The sequence below is a fragment of the Natator depressus genome, chromosome 4 (genome assembly GCF_965152275.1).
Source record: "Natator depressus isolate rNatDep1 chromosome 4, rNatDep2.hap1, whole genome shotgun sequence".
Lineage (NCBI taxonomy): Eukaryota > Metazoa > Chordata > Testudines > Cheloniidae > Natator > Natator depressus.
Window position 1 is genome coordinate 136,288,828 of NC_134237.1, and position 19,547 is coordinate 136,308,374.

General features: G+C 48.5%; 1 protein-coding gene across 3 annotated transcripts in view; it reads left to right on the forward strand.

Moving 5' to 3' along the window:
* Positions 1-15,908, forward strand: part of RAB11FIP5 (RAB11 family interacting protein 5) — a 111,417-nt gene extending 95,509 nt beyond the window's left edge. For all 3 annotated transcript variants that reach the window (XM_074951952.1, XM_074951953.1, XM_074951955.1), the window contains 2 exons: positions 9,537-9,723; positions 11,181-15,908. In XM_074951952.1, coding sequence (XP_074808053.1) covers positions 9,537-9,723; positions 11,181-11,393 — 400 coding nt within the window. In that variant the 3' untranslated portion in view covers positions 11,394-15,908. The remainder of the gene's footprint in view (positions 1-9,536; positions 9,724-11,180) is intronic.
* The last annotated feature ends 3,639 nt before the right edge of the window (positions 15,909-19,547 follow it).

Sequence of the window (19,547 nt, forward strand, 5' to 3'; positions counted from 1 at the left end):
CCCTTTTAACCAATTCCTTACCACCTTTCAATTTTCATATTGATCCCCATCTTTTCAAATTTAGCTAATAATTCCCCATGTGGCACCGTATCAGACGCCTTACTGAAATTGAGGTAAATTAGATCCACTGCATTTCCTTTGTCTAAAAAATCTCCTTCTTTGAGAAAGTAACAGATCAGGTTGGTTTGGCACGATCTACCTGTTGTAAAACCATGTTGTATTTTGTCCCATTTACCATTGACCTCAATGTCCTTAACTACTTCCTCCTTCAAAATTTTTTCCAAGACCTTGCATACTACAGATGTCAGGCTAACTTTTTTTTCCTTTCTTAAAAGTAGAAACTATGTTAGCAATTCTCCAGTCATATGGTACAACCCCTGAGTTTACAGATTCATTAAAATTTCTTGCTAATGGGCTTGCAATTTCGGGTGCCAATTCCTTTAATATTCTTGGATGAAGATTATCTGGGCCCCCCGATTTAGTCCCATTAAACTGTTCGAGTTTCACTTCTACCTCAGATATGGTAATATCTACCTCCATATCCTCATTCCCATTTGTCATGCTACCATTATCCCTACGATCCTCATTAGCCTTATTAAAGACTGAGGCAAAGTATTTGTTTAGATATTGGGCCATGCCTAGATTATCCTTTACCTCCACTCCATCCTCAGTGTTTAGCGGTCCCACTTCTTCTTTCTTTGTTTTCTTCTTATTTATATGGCTATAGAACCTTTTACTATTGGTTTTAATTCCCTTTGCAAGGTCCAACTCTACATGGCTTTTGGCCTTTCTCACTTTATCCCTACATGTTCTGACCTCAATAAGGTAGCTTTCTTTGCTGATCCCTCCCATCTTCCACTCCCTGTATGCTTTTTGCTTTTTCTTAATCACCTCTCTGAGATGCTTGCTCATCCAGCTTGGTCTACAGCCCCTGCCTATGAATTTTTTCCCCTTTCTTGGGATGCAGGCTTCTGCAGCTTTGACTTGAAGTAATCCCAGGCCTCCTCTGCCTTTAGATCCATAAATTCTTCAGTCCAATCCACTTCCCTAACTAATTTCCTTAATTTTTGAAAGTTAGCCCTTTTGAAATCAAAAACCCTAGTCACAGATCTATTTTTGTTTATCCTTCCATTTAGTTTGAACTGAATTAGCTCATGATCGGTTGAACCAAGGTTGTCCCCTACAACCATTTCTTCTATGAGGTCCTCACTGCTCACCAAAACCAAATCTAAAATGGCATCCCCTCTTGTCGGTTCAGCAACTACTTGATGAAGGAATCCATCAGCTATCGCATCTAGGAACATCTGAGTCCTATTATTATTACTAGCACTCGTCCTCCAGTCTATATCTGGGAAGTTAGTCTCCCATGATCACACAATTTCCATTAGTATTTACTTCATTAAAAATGTTAAAGAGGGCTCTATCCATATCCAAATTAGATCCGGGCGGTCTATAGCACACCCCAAGTACTATCCCAGGGGAGGCTCTAGTAGTCACATACCCTTCAATACCTGTAGTCCAGTCATGACTACTATTCCACCATGTTTCTGTTATCCCTAGAATATCTGGTTTCACTTCCTGCACCAGTAGCTCTAGTTCCTCCATTTTGTTACCTAGGCTCCTCGCATTAGTGTACAAAGATCTTAATTTTTGCTGTTTGGTCTCGCTCACATTCTTTACTCGATTAGGCACGGACATTCTACTGCCAGTATGACCTATTAGACTGGTATCCACACTGCCCTTCCTCCTTATGTCCATTCTCCTACCCACGGCTGTATCCTTTCTTACTTTGTTTTCTTCCCTCTCAATGCTAAAATCCGGCACGGAAATTACCTGGACATCTCCCAACCATCTCCCACAAATTCCTCGTTTAAAGCTCTCTTAATCAGTTGTGCCAGCCTCCATCCTAGAAGTCTATTTCCTTCCCTACTCAGATGAAGTTCATCCCGAGAGAACTGTCCTCTGTCCATGAATGCTTCCCAATGGCCATACATCCCAAACCCTCCTTATAGCACCACTGCCTGAGCCATCTGTTGATAGTCATAATCTTGTCACACCTTTGTTGCCCTTCTCTAGGAACAGGCAGAATCCCACTGAAGATCACCTGAGCCTCCATTTCCTTAAGCATCTTCCCCAGCCTGACATAGTATCCCTTGATATGTTCCAGTAAGAATTTACCAGTATCATTTGTTCCCACATGAAGGACAATCAGTGGATTCTTTCCCGCTCCCTTTAGGATCCTTTTCAACCTCAGGTCCACATCCCGTATCTTAGCACCTGGAAGACAGCACACCCTTCTATTCTCTGGATCAGCTCTGGTTACAGACCTGTCTGTTCTTCTCAGTAAGGAGTCCCCGATCACGTAGACCGGCCTTTTCCTGGTGACAGTGCGATTCTCCGGTCTGTCCCCTGTTCCTTCTGGCTGCAAGTTCTTTCCATTCCTATTCTCCCTTTTAATCCTCTTCAACCCATCCTGTATGCTCCTGGGGCTCACATTTGGTGTAGTTTCCATTGACTCTTCCCCTTTTCCTATAGCACTAGCTGCTCTTCTTTTCTTCCTTGCCCTTCCACCTTCAGTGACCACCTGCTGAGCCCCTTCTTCATTTTCCAACTCTGCAAACCTGTTCTTGAGCTCTGTTTCTCCTTCACTAGCCCGTCTTTTCCTCTGCCTGGTTCTCTTAGTCACATGCTTCCACTGTCCATTTTCTTCACCGAGCAGTCTCCCCTCAGAATTCTTCAGTCCTGCTTCCATCTGGAAGTCTGAGCTTTTCCCTTCAGCTGCCTCATGTCTTTGCTTCATAATCTGCTCGAACCCCCTTCGAAACTCAACCAGACTTTCCATCTGCATCTCCAATCCTAGGATCTTCTCTTCCATCAGCTCTAGCAGACGGCACTTCATGCAGACAAAACTCTTTCCAGGTTCCCCCCCCCCCCTCCAGGATCATGTACATACTGCAGCTTCCACATCCAGTCATCTTCATTGTGTCTTCCACTACAAGGGTCACTCCCACTGCTGCCTCTGTAGCTGTCACAGCCTTCCCACCTACATCCTGTTCATCTTCTCCTCCAACAGAGCTCCCACTCCAATCCCCTGTTTACAGCTCTGTTTGCTGGCTACTGCAGCTGTCTGATGTTGTAGAAGGACACACAATGTGACAAAGGAGGATCTTCAAATCTAGAGCAGGAGCGAAAGACTTATTTGGGAAACAAGTGACCCGTCCAGCAGATAGAGAAATGTAGTGCTGGGGTCTGGGGCGGCTGTTCCAGGGAAGGCTGACTGGGGAGGGAGGGGGGCTGGAAATCATTGAGGAGGGGCTGGCTCTGGTGGAAAGAGAACTTTTCGCCAGGTTTCTGTTCTTGGGCTGCTTGCGTACAGCCCCACGGATAGACAGAGCGGGTCTCAGCCAGTCACAGCTGGAGTGGTGTCAGTCAGAATGGGAGAGACGCATTTGGCTTAGGTCTGTAACTTCCACCCTCCAGGCTCTTCTGCGTCGGAGCCCGGAGAGTGTGAGGGTGTGGAGCGGGCGGGAGGGGGTGATCGAAGCCTCCTGGAGGTTCTGCTCACACGCCAGTTTGGAAGGGCGAATCGAAGATGGAGTCAGAAAATTCTGAGGAGGGCTCCGCTGAGATGAGCGGAGGCAGCTCGCCTCTCTGGGGCCAATTCTGTCGCCGCCCTGCAGCCAGGGAGGGCTCTTGTCGTAAAACCAGAGTGGTTGGGGTGAGGCAGGACGTGGGGAGTCTCCTGCAGAGCATGCTGGAGAGGCCGCCCGTGCAGCGACTCCCTGCTGCTCTGCTCAGCGAGGGCTTGGAGCTGGGGGCAGTGGATGGACACCTGGAATGCATCCACAGGCCATGCCCTGCTGTGGAGTAGCCGCATGAGAGGCGTGGAGGTGGAGTTGCAGCCATGGAACAGGTCCACTGCCATGGAAGCGGCCTGGGTAGGAAAACATTCCTAGCACCCCCACCTCCTGCCCCTGGAGAAACTCCCCCGTTTGCAGCAACCTGACTTCGCTAAGATGCTGAGTAAGTACGTGTGGGACTATTGTACTGTGGCACAAGCATGGGCAGGAAGGGGGACTGGAGAACAGTCCTCGGCAGACTTCCCCAACTACTTTCCACTAGTCCAGCCTCAGAGGGCCAGGAGCAGGACTCCTGCACCTTCCCCTTCCTCACCATAATGACAGCGATTCCAGCACTCAGTGTTTTGCTTGCCAGGTGGTGGTGGTTGGTGGTGGTGGGTCACAGTAGCAATGCTAGAGCTGTCAGCTGTCACTCTCGGCTTTAATAGTCCACCTACGCAAACAGAAACAGATGCAAACCGGACAGATGGACAGCCGGTGAAGGGGGGAATAAACACTTTGGTATCTGCCCCTACTGCTTCCAGGTCAGTTCACGCAAGGAAAACCAAGCTGGTGCAGGAGAAGATCTTTTGCCCAGAACACGGTGGGATGTTTTATGTTAGCTGTTCATGGTGGCTGCAACAGACCCGGGCCTGGTTTCATATAGGTTCAGAGATTTTAAAATATTGTTAGCTAATCTGACCTCCTGCGTAACACAGGCCATAAAATTTCACCCAGTAACTCTTGTATATAGACTGTCTCATGACAGAACCAGGCTGATCTGCAACTTACTCACTTGTAGGCAAAAATGTCCTACTCTGGATTTAATTTTCAGCAGCTGCTTAAGTCCGTCTTTCCTCCGTTACTGATCTAATTGCCTGTAAATTTGAGGTTTATATGAATTTGCCTAAAAGTTTGCACCCTAGATCTTAAACCCCAGAGCTAATTTTACGCTCCCATAAAGCACTGCTAATGGAACTGAGCCAGAAAATAGCTTCTCCCATGTCATTGCAGGTCAGCTGCACCCACAGTTCAGAAAACTCACATGGGGAGCGGCGTTTCTCACAATACCTTTGATCTATCTGCTCCTTGGAGTGGCACAATATTGCTGAAAAGGAACCTAATTGGTGACGCCAGCAGATTGTGAGGCTAGAGCTGGCTGTTACTTAGGACTAACTGCCCAACAACGTTGTTAATGCAGAGTTAAGATTCCCCAGCACTACTTTGTGTCCCACCAGAACATGGAGGGTGGCTGAACTGAAACCTCTGCAAACCAGGAAATACAAATGGTCTCCCCTGCAATGCCGCAACCGTAGCTCTGTCCCTTGGAGCTGGCAGCACCATGGGAATCACATTAACCATCTGGAAAACTAACTTGTAAGGAGAGGTGCAGTGATCATGTTAAGTATTCTCCACTTCCCTGGCACGTTATGCCTTCAAGCGTGTTACAGACTAACAGGAACGATACCTAGGGAATCCATTCGACGTTGGCGTTCCTGGCTCCCAGGCCTGTTCTCAGACTCCTCTGGACTTTAAATAGCTATGTTAAAACTCCTGGATTTCCAACTAATTGTCTAGAAATACCTGTGGCTGTGACTGCATTGCCTTGGCTTCTCACTGACAGCTGCTGCTTTCCCATAGGAAATCTCTCCTGACCTGATACGTGGCCCAGGAAGCGTTGCTCAGTAGATGAGGCAGGAGAAGCTGTAGTGAAGATTGACAACTAGGCCATCGCTCTATTCTTGTTAATCTTAAACCGCTGTGAAAGTCACGAAAACTGACCCTTTCAGGAGCCTCCAGGTGCTTATCAACTGAAATGTAAGCTCCCGGATACCTCTGTGATGGAGGTCATTAGGCATCCAGTTTGTCAGGGAAATTGAGGCACCGAGAGGCTGAGAGATTTGTCTGAAATTGCATGAGGAGTCAGTAGACAGAGCTGGGATTAGAACTGGAGACTGCTGATGCTAGTCTTGTGCTGTAACCACTAGACCACACTCTCTCCCTCTTGCTGGTATAACAAATGCCAACAGTATGGCAACTGCCACCTTGGAAAGATACGTAGGTTTTAAGGCCAGAAGGGACCATTCTGATCATCTAGTCTGACCTGTACTACAGAAGCCAGAGAACCTCAGCCAGTGCTTTCAGTTTGAGCTAGGGTGAATGTTCTAGAAAGACCTCGAGCCTTGAGTTAGACCCCAGGTGGTGGAGAACCCACCACCTCCTGAGGTAAGTTGTTCCAATGGTTAATTACCCTCAGCGCTAAGTATATAAAAGCTCAGCAGTTTAACATACCAGCTGCCTCTTACGTGTGCCAAATGTGTCTGCCATTAATCTGCTGTGCTGATCAAATCCAGTGCAACTTTTTAAACAGTCCTTTGGGATTTCAGGGACAGGCCTGCAAAATGCGGTTTTTCTGTTCCGTTAGTCCCTCACGCAGAGTGTGCTGGAGGGAAAGTGCCTTGGGGCCAGCTCCCCAATCTTTTTTATGTGTGTCCCCCACCTCCTGGGCCTTGCAAAGCCAGGAGCTGGATACTAGTCATAAGGTAACTTGGTATGGCAAATGCAGCCGCTGCTGTCTGTTCAAAGTAGCTCTTTCCCCGCAGTCCTGGCTGCAGACACCTCTTCTGTTGATGGGGGGATACTGGACAGGAGTGAGGCACTGCTGGAAAAATAAAAATACTTTTGCCAGCTTTTTTGGGGGGGCGGAGGCGGGGGGAAGAATCTCCCAAAATTCCACAGCAGGCGAATGCTATAATGCATCCCCTGCCTAGCAGGAGAACTAAGAAACTGCATGCAGCCTGAGCTGGGGGAGAAATGAACTTTCTTCTGACCATATCTGTGACAACTCTTGATCATCCCTCTGTGGTCCCAGCTTGCATCTAGAGGCTGTCCCCTCAGTGAGCTTGGGCCAGAGAAAGTACCTTCAATGTCTAAAATGTTCCTGTAGGCGGAGGAGCTGTGTCTTCTGGGGATACTCTTTTCTGCCAATCGGTCCCCATGTGAATCTCGTTAGGGGTTTCAACCCCTTCCTTTTCCCTTCCACTATGTTTTTCTCTCTTGGGCTGGCTGGGTGGGTATTGTGCGCTCTCAGATGCTGAGTAGGAAGCCTTTGACCAGACTGATACCATGTGAGGGTACCATGGAATTTGGGACCAATTATGTTTAGGCCTGACTGCTCAGCTGTCTTGCCCTGGCCCTCCTAGCTGGAAGGCTTGCTCAGAGGGGGGTTGTAGTATGTGTGGGACTAAAATCTCCCGCAGTGATCAGTAACCAGATAATGTGGAGCATCCCTGCTGGCCCACCAACAAGTTGGAATAGGAAGGAAGCTTCCAAAACTGACCAGGTATTGTGTTGCATGAAGCTGGAATTCAGGAGTGCAGAGTTTCTGATCCGTCTTCTCTCCATTCACAGCTTTTAGCTAGAGGAAGCTTCGTAACTTATTTGTGTTGTAAATGGCTTTGGGCTGAACCTGAGTTAACCTTTTCAAGGCACAAGTTTCAAGCCTGGTATCCCCTGTGCTTAGCTAGAAATTGAGGGGGAACGTGCTTTAGTGGGTAGCGCACAGGCCTGAAAATGAGAAGAGAAGAGGTTGGGGTCCCATTGACCTTGGCCAATGCCATTCTCTTCTGCGCAGCCATTGTGCCATCTGTAAATGCAGTGTGCTTGCCTGCCTCCCTGGAGTGTTGTGAGAACTGATGCATGCTTGCAAAGCACTTTGCATTCCTCTGATGGATTACGTAATGTGTTAGCTTGCGTATGCATCAGCAGTGGTTATAATTCTTTGCAGGGTAGCTGCTGTGTGTGAGGAGTAAATCTGCTTCACGGCATTTCGGTTTTTGTTTATTACTAAATGTCATAGCACAGATTTCACGTATAACCTGCACATCACCTCCTGTCTTCCCCATTAGGAGCTGGCAGCGCAGTTTGCCTTGGGACACTTCTCTGTCCGTTGTTTTGTGGGGAGCCCACACTTCAGCCCAAAGGACAAACACCGCCTGGCTGAGGCCAGAAATGCACCCTCCAGCCTTGCTTGTGACTGCAGGGGGAGGAGTGGGGCAGCAGCTGGTAGAAAAGCAGTTGCCCGCTCGTCTGTCAGGGAAGGTGCACGCAGATGCTGTGCTTGCGCCTATCGGTTTGGGTAATGTATTTTGGTGCAAATTCTATGGTGCTCTTAGCCACCATGGCAAACTGCCAGGAGCCCATCTGGTGCAGTCCTGCTGGCCTGGGTGCATGGGGCCAGGGGATTGTCGGGGCGTGCATGGTGTATCCTCGCTGTAATCCCTAAAGTGGGCAAGTCACGGAATCTTTTCCAGTATACTGTAGTATACTGTCTGAAATACACCAAGACAAATCAGACTTTTAGGGTTGTGTATGTTTACACCAGGGATGGGCAAACTTTTTGGCCCAAGGGACACATCTGGGTATGGAAATTGTAGGGCGGGCCATGAATGCTCACAAAATTGGGGGTTGGGGTGCGGGAGGGAGAGAGGGTTAGGGCTGGGGGTGTGGGCTCTGGGGTGGGACCAGAAATGGGGAGTTCAGGGTGCGAGAGGTGGCTCCGAGCTGGGGCAGAGGGTTGGGGTGCAGGGGGGAGGGCTTCAGCTGGGGGTGTGAGCTCTAGGTGGGGCTGGGGACTGAGGGGTTGGGGATGCAGGAGGGTGCTCCGGGCTGGGACTGAGGGGTTCGGAGGGTGGGAGGGGGATCAGGGCAGGGGGTTGGGGCATGAGAGGGTGTCAGGGGTGCAGGCTCCAGATGGTGCTTACCGGAAGCAGCAGCATGTACCCCCTCCAGCTCCTACATGGAGATGTGCCAGTTCCTGGCCAATGGGAACTGTGAGGACAGCGCTTGGGGCAGGGGCAGCATGCAGAACCCCCTGGCTACCCATATGCATAGGAGTCGGACGGGGGGGACATGCTGCTGCTTCCAGGAGCCATGCAGAGCCATGGCATGCATGGAGCGGGGCAAGTCCCGACCCTGTTCCCCGGCTGGAACTCAAGGGCCGGATTAAAACATCTGAAGGGCTGAATGTGGCCCATGGGTCGTAGTTTGCCCACCCCTGGTTTACACCCTAAAATAGGGCAGTTATGACTTGGTGGAGTCAGCAGATCTGCAGTGTTCTCATAGATGGGGAAATAGCCAATAGGCAGCCTACCAGCTGTGGGTCATGGTGGTACGTAACTCCCCAGCCAGTCAGTCGTGGCTCCAAATGCTATCCCAAGGGGGCCCAGACTTGGTCAACAGGGTCCTCAGCTGGGCAAAGAGCCCTGGGCCTCAGAGCTATGCCTAACTTACCCAAAATGGAGCAGATTGAAACACTGCAGGCCCCAGCATGCAATGCTGCGATCTTGGTTAGAGCAGCCCATTGAGACGGTGGGTGCCAGCAAGCAGTTGGGCCTGACTGCCTGTATCAGGAAGAATTGCATCCTGGGATTTGTAGTCTATCCCTAGGGGTCCTATCTCTGTCTTAGAACTTTTGGGCTGCATTGCTCTGTGGGCCATTTCCATTCCCCCCCCCCCCCCCCCAAGAGAAGGTAAACATTCAGTGCGGTGCATGGTGGAGGATGCAGCTGTGTGGAACCCACTGACTCTGATGTACTGCTACCTTCCCCCACCGGCAGAGAAACCAAAGGGCAGACGTGCTTCCCCGTCTCCCAGCTCTGTGTGGCGCTAACTCTCTGATTTCCTTGCTCCCTTTAGTCCTCATCCAGTGAAGCCCATAAGTGCTGCAGTGGCAGAGGTCTCCGGGGAGAAGAAGCAGCACAGGTCCACCTTGACCACTGCCCTGAGCAGCGGCCTGGAAAAGCTGAAGACTGTCACCACGAGTAGTGTCCAGCCAGTGACTCCTTCATCGCAGCTGGAGAAAATGGAGTCCAAAAAGCTAAAGGTAGGGTCACCACCACTGACCTATAGCGCATATTCTCCTCCCCCTCGGATTTGCGTCTCCCATTGATGCTTAGTTACAGTGGTGATTGAAGGCCTAGAAATACCTAGCAGAGATACCACTGTGTGTGAGAACCCATTACACCACTGAATCAGCAGAACTGCAGATATTACCGCAGACTCCAGCCACCAGTCCCTGTTCTAAGCACTGGGCAGGACCCTGCTCTGATTAGGGATGGCGAGCATGTTATCTGCTCTTTCCTTTACTGTCTGGACTCTGATGTTTCCTTGTCTCGCTCCTGCTGAGCTGAGTTTCACAGTGCGTGTTCAGCCGTACGGAACCAGCAGGGTAACTACAAGATACTGCAATTGCTGCACTGCCCCTGACTTTACAATCTCGGGGAAAATCTAAGGCCATATCGACAGTGCAGCTGGGTGTGTCGCTCCCAGACCTGGTAGACAAACTCCCATTAGCTCCGTTTGAACTAGCGTGCTAAGAACAGCAGCGTGGGGGGTGAGGCATTGGTGGTGGCTTGGGCTAGCCACCCGAGTCCAAGCCCGCCTGACCCCCTCCGTCCGAGCTCAGGTGGCTAACCCGTGCCTTCGCCAGCGGCACAACATCCACACTGCTGTTCTTAGTGCGCTCGTGCAAGTCTCCCCGTGCTGCGTAGACATATCCCAAATGGTTCTGCCTGCTGGGGAGGGTGGGAAGTTTCTAATAAGGCAGTACTGGCTGGGTGCATTCAAAAGCCAGTGTGTGCTGACTGGCAAACCACAAAGTCTCTTGATGAGTTCATGGATGCTTTCATCTCCCTTTCCCATGGCTATTGCAATTCCTTGCTCTTTGCTTCCCCCAATTCCAGTACTCCAGACTCTATTGTATGTAAGTTGCTGTGTCAGTACAGGGGGCTGGACTTGGATGGCTTCTCGAGGCCCCTTCCAGCCCTACTTCTGTGATTCACATGTACACAGAAATGCCACCACATCACTGTCATGCTCAAACACCCCCGCTGATGCTCCCTGTGCATCTCCAGATCCAGCCTGCAACCACCTGTCTTAAATTCTTCCACCCCCAGCTCGCAGATCTTGTCTGTGTCTACTCCCATGTGCTCATCTACCTGCAGTCTCCTTTCCATCCCTTCACTGCTTCCTCTGCAGCTCCCTCACTGTTCAGTCTCCATTACGCTTAGGGTCTCTGCTCTACACTGAATTTGTCCCCCTCTTACAATGTAGCCCTATAACTGTACAGTGCTTTAGGATGCCACTTACACGAAAGCTGCCATGCAAAATACACAGAACTGAAACATGCACAGATTATTTTCTAGTGCACACAGATCTGTCTGAGTCACAAGCTGGATTCAGTTACTTACCATGCATACAGTTTCCAGGTGTATTTTGCAAGGTACAGAGAAGGTCTCATTTAAGCTCACCAGGCCTGCTTCTTTTTTGTTCCTGCTGTAGGATGCTGCTCTGCCTGACCAGTCTGCCAAGTATTATCACCTGACCCATGATGAACTCATCCAGCTGCTGCTGCAGAGGGAGAAGGAGCTAAGCAGGAAGGAGGAGCATGTCCATGAACTGGAGAACTACATTGACCAGCTGCTGGTGCGCATCATGGAACAGTCTCCCACCCTCCTTCAGATCCCCCTGGAAAAAAACACGACCAGCAAGTAACCTCCGCTCAGAGATCTCCTTGGCGTCACTTGCCCACAGCACTCCAGCAATAAACACGCCAAAGACACCTGATTCTGCCCCTGCGCACACACTGTCCCCACCTCTTACAAGTAAAACCCAAGAGGGCTCTGGTGCCCACACAAATTTGCTGAGAGTCTTTCAGTAAAGACTAGCTGTATCACCTAGCAAATGTGCTCTAGATCCAGGAAACGATTACATTGGGGCATAGAACACTGCAATGCCCAGCCCATGAACTGGACTTCTCCCCCACGGCCTGGCAGAGTGGTTCAGGAACATCTTGCACGGAGCTCCTGCCAAAGCCGTAAGGAGTCCCTGGAACTGGACGTCTGAAAATTGGAAATGTGCCAACTAGCCCCTGGCTTCGAGCTACCACCCCTGCCTGTGTTCCCAAATGACCCTGTTCTATTGGAAATGAGGTGTCCTGGCTTGCTAGAAAGTTCTCTGAATCGCTGCCACAGTTGAGGAATCTTACATGTGACACCTGAAAATCACAAGTGTGTGGCTCTTCCCCATGTTGCTGTACATGCCAGTGTGGCAAGGGGTGAGTGGGAGGTCTAGCTTCACCTCTCTTCTTGTGTTTCGATGGGCACCATTTCTTTGCCAGCCCAAAGGAAAGGGTTCCCCATCCAATTGGCAAGCTCTTCTCTAAGCACTAAGTTCCTGGCCGTATGGGAGATGAGACAAAAAGTGACAATGGTGAAATCGGCTGAGCGTGACTGAGCATGTGTCCGTGCTGGAGCACGAGCTGTGTTGGTAACTTTACTGCAAGTTTGCCTCTGTGACAAAACCAACTCTTCCTTACCCAGCTCAGACTAGAACTTCATCCCCAGGGCTTCCGGGGAAGGGACCTGTTGATGTTCATGCAGCATCTGTCCCATAGAACTTCCTTCACAAAGCCACCTTACCCATCACCCCTGTGTATGCTACAGGCACACACTGTGGACTTGTTGGCATCAGTCACTGCTGATATTTCTGCACAGTGTTGTCTCATTAAATGCCTCTTTCAGTGTTTACATGGCGTGTTTGAAGCCACCATGGCCCTTGACACTACTTGCCTACTTCTTTTTATGTGTCTTTCTTTAATGTGCCTGGAAGATGCTGTAAGAAACAGAAGCTAGAGTGTGACTGCCCAGCCCTGTCTGCGTGCATGACAGCAAATTTAGCCAGACACCAGACAGATAGTCTATAATAAACTAGCAATTCACCTCTCTAAAATACCCCCAGGATTAATATTATGCCTAGGGCTTTCTCCCATCTATTTTGACATCAAGACTCTTAAATCTTGTGCCAGTGCCTAGATGTTTCACTGGGCCAGCACTCTCAGGGGGTGTATATGTAGCGTTCGATTTTGGTGCCTCAATGAACAAGCTCCTTGTTGGCTGGTTGGTTTAGTCGCTGCAAATATGGTGAGTCTGAGGCTTGAGTATGACTGGTACATCTGGCCACAGTAGAAAACAGTATAGTTGCTGGTTCTGATGCGCCCTTGGGCGGGGCCAGAAGTTGCTGCTGTCTTCCATTTGGGTTTTTAGCTCTTGTCAGTTTCTTCCCTCTGCTCCATCAAGGCGTTGGGTGGCGGGTCCTCTTGCAAGTGAAGGAGCGGCTGTGTTATCCCATCGAGACAGTGAGGACAGGGCCTGACACCTAACTCGAGTTGGACTTCAGTGTCCTCAGCCGGGCAAAGGGGCATTGTTTCCACTGGAACCCCTGAAGTTTTTGCTGTCGTTTTTAAGCTTTTTTCACATTCTTTCACTGTTACCTGTTGAAATGTATTAAATTGACTTCAGAAAGTTGTGCCTTTTGTAATAGAATAAAGGCAGTTTCCTGTTAAAATGGTTGATTCTTTAAACCCAACCTGCAGTCCAATGGATTATTGTCCTTACCTAACCAGCCTTGCAAAATTCTACTTGCCCGCCAGGCTCAGGTAAGTTGCAGGTGGTGTTGGTTTGTTTTTTAAGGCAAATAAATCAGACCATCCTGGGCAAATGGTGGGCAAGTAGCTTTGTGTTCTGGGGCTGGAACACTTTTATGTAAGGCTGGTGTAAATGAGGTCCTCTGTTAGTCCCTTGAAAACACTGGCCATGAGCATTTCGGTCCTATTTGTCTTTGCTTCTAATAGGAAAGAAGTCTGGGGTCTGCCTGCATTGTTGTTCTTTGTGTGCATGTGTCTTGAGGAAGGCGGGGTTTTAAGAAATGTATCCAGCTTTTCTTTCTTCAGACAAGTTCAAGTACTTGCACGTACAATCAAAAGGTTCCCCTAGAGTGAGAGCCAGGTCCCTTTCCTGGTTGTATGCCTCGTGGAAAATGTCTTCCTTTTATGTGAGGAGGAGTTACATGCAGTGTGGTATAAGGAGGCAAAACTTGCGTAAAAACAATTATGCAACTAAACCTACCACACCAGGGCATGGAAGGGAGGGGCATAATCAAAGACAGCTGAGCTGGAATATGGAGGCCTGTGTCAGATGGGCATTAAAAAGGAGGGAAGTCTGTAGTATTTCATCTCTATGAGAATAAATGTGTCAACGCTGGCTTTTCAGCAGCCTGTGTATAAAAGATGCATGCCCCGTTCGGTCTGTCCTCTGAAATATACCTGCTTCCTTGGCACCGATGTGGGACTGGCATCATTTCACTGTTCTTCCAGCGTACCATGCAGCAGAAACATACGAGACCAAATCATGCTGCCTGGTACCAAACCATTCCTCATGTTGGCTTGATCCCTGGACAGCCTCTAGAGCCAATTAGTTGCTCCCTTGGCTTGTCTTTCTTGTAGGATTTTGTTTCATCTTCTCATCCTGAGGACTGACTTATTGTAGGTGCTTTCTACACCCACACAAGTGCTAATGTTTTTAAAGAGCTCTCTGCACCCCTATCCATTGCTTCTTAATCCTTTTGTTATGATTTAATCACATCTACAAAATCTCTCTGCCTTAGACGGTTTTCTGCCTTGTCGAAGCTTGAATGTTTGCCACTTTATCTATTCAAGATAACCTTGAAGAGCTGCATCACAAAGAACTGTACCAGGACAATGGACTTGTCTAATGATAAGCCTGTTTCCTTTCCATGACCTGTCCTTCTCCCTCTGAAGGTCACTGCTGAGTGATTGAACCCCATAGGCTACCTTGTACCAAAAGAATCCACTCAGTGAGAAGTTGTACATAGCCTAAAACGCTGCCAACCAGATAGCTTTAAAATGTTCAAGCCTTGATTCTACACGAGCAGGGATGCTCTGAGAAACGACCTGGGAGACTCCGCGTTCTTGGTGGAGCAGGTACTGCATGGGCAGCACGACATCTGAGTTAACCAAAGTTAGTGTGTGGGGAGTATGGCACAAACCTAATGATTGTCTTGGCTAAGAGGGTGTTGTCCCTCCCTCCCCTGTTATGGGTGTCATCTAATTGACCGTTAGACTTTTCAGAAGTCAGGCATTTGTGATTGAACTTTGGCTAGGGAAAGGCATCCTTGAGGAGAGGTTTCTTTGGTAAGTCCACTTACTTTTTTGTCCTCCATTCCTCCACTACCTTACAAAACTTCCTTCCCAAGTGATTATGCGCCACATAACGGAGCAGAGAATGTTAAATATGCCACAAGTGTCCAGAGAACTCGGTTAAAACCAAAGTGGCTATTTAATTAACTTCATTTGGTACTAAAAAAATGTATTGGAGAGCCTGATGTGAAGATTTTAAAATGTAGATGTCTTACAAAAAGGAGGTAGGAGAGAGCGGAGTACAATAGAAATGTATCTGCCTAAAAACGATTGATGTTCCTGTCCTGTATTCGTATTTAAAGGAGGTGGTTGTGTGAAAACAAGGAGTTGAAAGTATGTCATTGTCCCTGTGTACCAGTCTAATGCTGGAACCCTCTTGGTGAGGGTTAGTCACTGCAGGTGAGATGACTTTTGTATGTCTAGATCACCTGCTGTCAACAGTGTGCCTATTTATTCAGTTTGAAACAAGGCCATTCCCGTAACTTTGTCTTTCATCCCAGTATATTCGGCCTCTTCCCCCCACACAAACTGCTTTGCAGGGTTTTTCTGCAGATGTGCAGTTGATTGCATTTATGTCATGCTTTGTTGTCAGCCCAAAGGGTCAGTAAACTTTTTTTAAAAAAGGAAGCCCATTAAGCAGTCTGTTTCTTTATTTTCTCTTCTGGCCAGGGGCGAAGGGGGTACAGAAGAGATGTCCAGTAATGCCCTTAAACTGAAACAAACCTGAAGGGATATGGATACTGAACAGTGTTTTGTAAACTGTCTATTTGAGATGGTTGATCTTGTTTGTAAAAAAACCATGTTATGTTCTGTGCTATAAATGAGTGTTGGAAATGCACCCAAAAAAACAGGGTTAAGAGTGTTCAAATCTGGGGGGTATGTTGATTTCCGTAATCTTCACAGAGTTGGGAAGAGGGTTCTGCTTATGTTTCTTGATTTAATAGTTGCAACTAATGTTTATAAAGAGCTTGTTATTTACGTTTTAAGCACTTTAAAAAAAATAAAAATTGTTCAAGCTGTTCCTAGACACGTCTGATTTACTGATGGGAAGGGCCGTGCTAATTGGCGCTTGGGAACTGAGTGATCGGTTAACTTCCCTCCTCCCCGCCCCCACGCGAAACAGAATGGTAGTCTCCTATCGGTTTCTCTCTTTAGGAGTCGGGTTTGTTATTTTTCATTCACACGGAGGTCCCTGTGCTTCAGGAGCAGCATGTCTGTATCGATCACAGTTTAACCCTGTGCACTTACAGTCGTGCGCCCTTACATAGTGCCGTTCATCTGTAGCTCTCCAAATGTTTTTGCAAAGGGAAGGCAGGATCACTAATCCCACTTTTAAGGTCCAAGGCATGAAAATGGAGAAAACTGAGTGACTTGCTCAGGGTCACTTGGTGATTGCAGTAGGGCTGGGAATAGAAACCAGACTTCCAGCTTCCCCAGCCTGGCCTGCTGTCCAGTGGGTCACCTGGCTGCTTTACTTATCGAGGTACGATAGCTTTACTGTACTGTATTAAAACCCCCAACGAATGGCTAACGCTTTCTTGTGTCCAAGTGATACACAGCATTTTGGTTGCATGGTGGGGAAACAGCAACTGAGAATCATCTGGCTTGAAACCTCCAGCTGCCGTTTTATGGCTTACTTAGGGTGTGTCTTCACTGCCCAGTTAGCCAGGGCTCCTAGCTGGGTGTTGATATTAGCCCTCCTCTCTCATGAGTTGAATGGTGCTTTCAATCTGGGCTGGTTGTCCAAGCTGGGGGTGTGGTTTAGAGCTCAGGTCCGACTCCCACCCAGGCTAGTAACCCACCCACTTTGCAGTGAGGATACAGACTCAATCGCTGGAGTGCTGGTAGTCCTCCAAATGCCTGCCCAGAAGGACAGATGGATTCTTCCACAATTCACTGGGATAGAATCCTAGCAGCAGAACCATGGGATGTGCCCCCAGAAGTCCACGCATGGGGTGGCTGCTGCAAAACTGAGGTTATAGTAACTTAGGTGGGGCTTTGCAGTGGCTGCTTACACCTGGGCGGGGCTAGGCTAGGCTAGGCTAACCTGGGTGCTGATCACCAAGACTAAAAGCAGTGAAGGTGAATCGTTGCAAGGCATTGTAGCCAAGGTATACTGGCAGACTTCCCCCTCATTTCCACAGTATTCCCAAACGTGGTTGCTTCTCTTTATTTCAGCCAACCCCTCTTCCTCGAAGGGAGGGACAGACCATACTTTGAAGTACTCACAATCAATCAGGCATCGTGTTAAAGTAATGTCCCCTCCTATGCCCCTATCAAGGAGGAGGGTGGATTGCCATCAGATGGCCTGTGTTGGAGTTATTCAGGGGTGGAGTAAGGCTATGTAGCATCTGGATCCACCCAAACTGCAGAGCTATCATTTTAGTAGTAAGCAGCCCTACTGGCCCACAGAACAGCCCTGCTGAGCTGCAAACGTCTGCTATAACCAGGCAGGCTCACATGGGGCATCCATGAGGCACAGAGCCTGGATCCCAGGTAGATTTGGGCATATGGTTATTTTTGTCCCTTAGCCATCCTTTAGAAATCAGGTGCTGCCCTTGAATACAAAATTGTGTACAAATGGGTATTGGCAAAACCACTTCTAACGGGAAGAGAGAAGTCCTGGAAGATGCTGTGGCGTGAGTGAGAACTTCATTAAAAACGGTAGGAATTGCTCTAAAGGACACTACCAAGATTAATGGGCCTGAAATGTGAGGCCAACAGCCCCGTACCTGAGGCCACTTATTTCTAGAGAAAGAGAAGTCCCCCTGCAGTAGACGGACAAGATTGTTTACCAAGGCCTTGTCTGCACTTAATATCCAAATTGACTTCGCTACATACCTCAGGGGTGTGAAAAATTCACTGCTGTAGTTAAGCCAATCTAGCCCCAGTGTAGACACGGGTAAGTCAATGGAAGAATTCTAGCTCCCACTGCTTGGCGAGGTGGATTACCTACATCGACAGAAAAACTCCTTCCATTGATTGTAAGGAGCGTCTACACTACAGTGGCACGGCTCCCGCTGTACTGTTGCAGCGCCCGTAGTGTAGATGTGCCCGAAGGCATCAGACTTGCTTTTAAAGCTTCCATAAGGTTACAGTACCCAAACTTCATATAAGATGTTAAACTGAAGAAGAAAGTTGCTACACAACAAGGTTTGGGAGGTGAACAATCTTAGCCCCGCCTCCTGCTAACACACGCTCACACACACACACAGGCAGAATAGATCGAGCCAGGTACCCCTCTCTGCCTTCAATATTTTAATATTTTTCTTTATATAGTGTCTGACCTCCGGTACGGTGTTTGAGGTGTGTAGCCATCCCATCCGATCTCCCACACTGCACAGCACGAGACTGGGGCCGGTCTTGGATGAGACACGGCCAAAGGACAACAGCGGGCTGGCGATGCAGAAGATGAGTCAGTACCGAATTTGTGACCCTGTAGAGGAGCAGTGCTGCTGAAGCTCCTGATGATTTGTAACCGAAGATCCAATAAGTGACACTCTTCATGAGAATAGGGGTGTGGCCTGTGTTATACAGGAGGGCAGACTAGATGATCACAGTGGTCCCTTCTGGCCTTAGAATCTGAAACTATGTCCTGGCCAAATTCTGCAACTGTATTCTCCCTGCCGATGTTCCCACCTGCAGCTTCAGTTGAAAAAGGTATGCTTCACTTCCCGTCTGTGCGGTTCACTGTGCTTCATGCTGCTAAACCCCTGATAAAGGTGGCTCCAATGTAAAGGTACTTTGGGTTCCTATAGCAGACCCTAATGATGAGTGGGTAGCTCCTGTTTGGCTTGACAAGCCCAGAGGCAACTGGTGGGCCAGTGTGTAATAGGGCCATTGTAAGTGTCACTAGCTGCTGCTTCCTTTGCAACCAGGCTGCCTATTTAGGCACCTGATTTCTGAGCACAATTTTTCAAAATCTTGGCACCTTTTTGTTTCAGTAGCTGTCGCCCTCATCTCTTGCTTTTTAGATGCCCTGCTTTGCCTAAAAGTTTCTTTAGCCACAACAAAGGTGGGAACTCACCATTCTACCCCATTCACCTCTAGGAGGGGGGAACATCCAAGTCTAGGTGGTAAGAATTAAAGATCATGCAGAGGTAACTTGCATCTTCTCTTTCTAACATTCCAGTCCGACAAGCGAAAGCTTTGGCTGAATGAAAATGGCATCTAAGAATGGAGACGCTTGCCAGCGTATCGACCACTGTTTCTGTTGTTCCAGTGCTGCTATGTTAATGTGTGGCCCTTCGAAGGAGAGCGCTAGTTCATTCCCTATCCATAAAGGTGCATGAATGCAATGGGAACCAAGACAGTGGCTTCAGTTTCATACCTCAGTTGAGTCTAAAAACGAATGTTTTCTGCTGCTGTTGAAAGGGTGAATGAACTCATTCTTCTGAAGGAAAGAGAGCCAAATAATCCGAACTGCTGATGCTAATTGCAAAACTCTGTAGGTGCATTATGTGTTGAGGACTCTGTCTAGTGGGAGCATTTCAGCGTCTGGTTTTACGTGTTGGGGCGGGCATAGAGGACCTTTGTGCTTCTCCGAGTGTTTTGCAGAAGAGGCCAGAGTGCAGCATGTTTCGTGACAACCGGCCTCCCTATAAGGGGAGGAAAGGGAAATTGTGATGGCTATTCAAAAGCCCTTTTGGAAA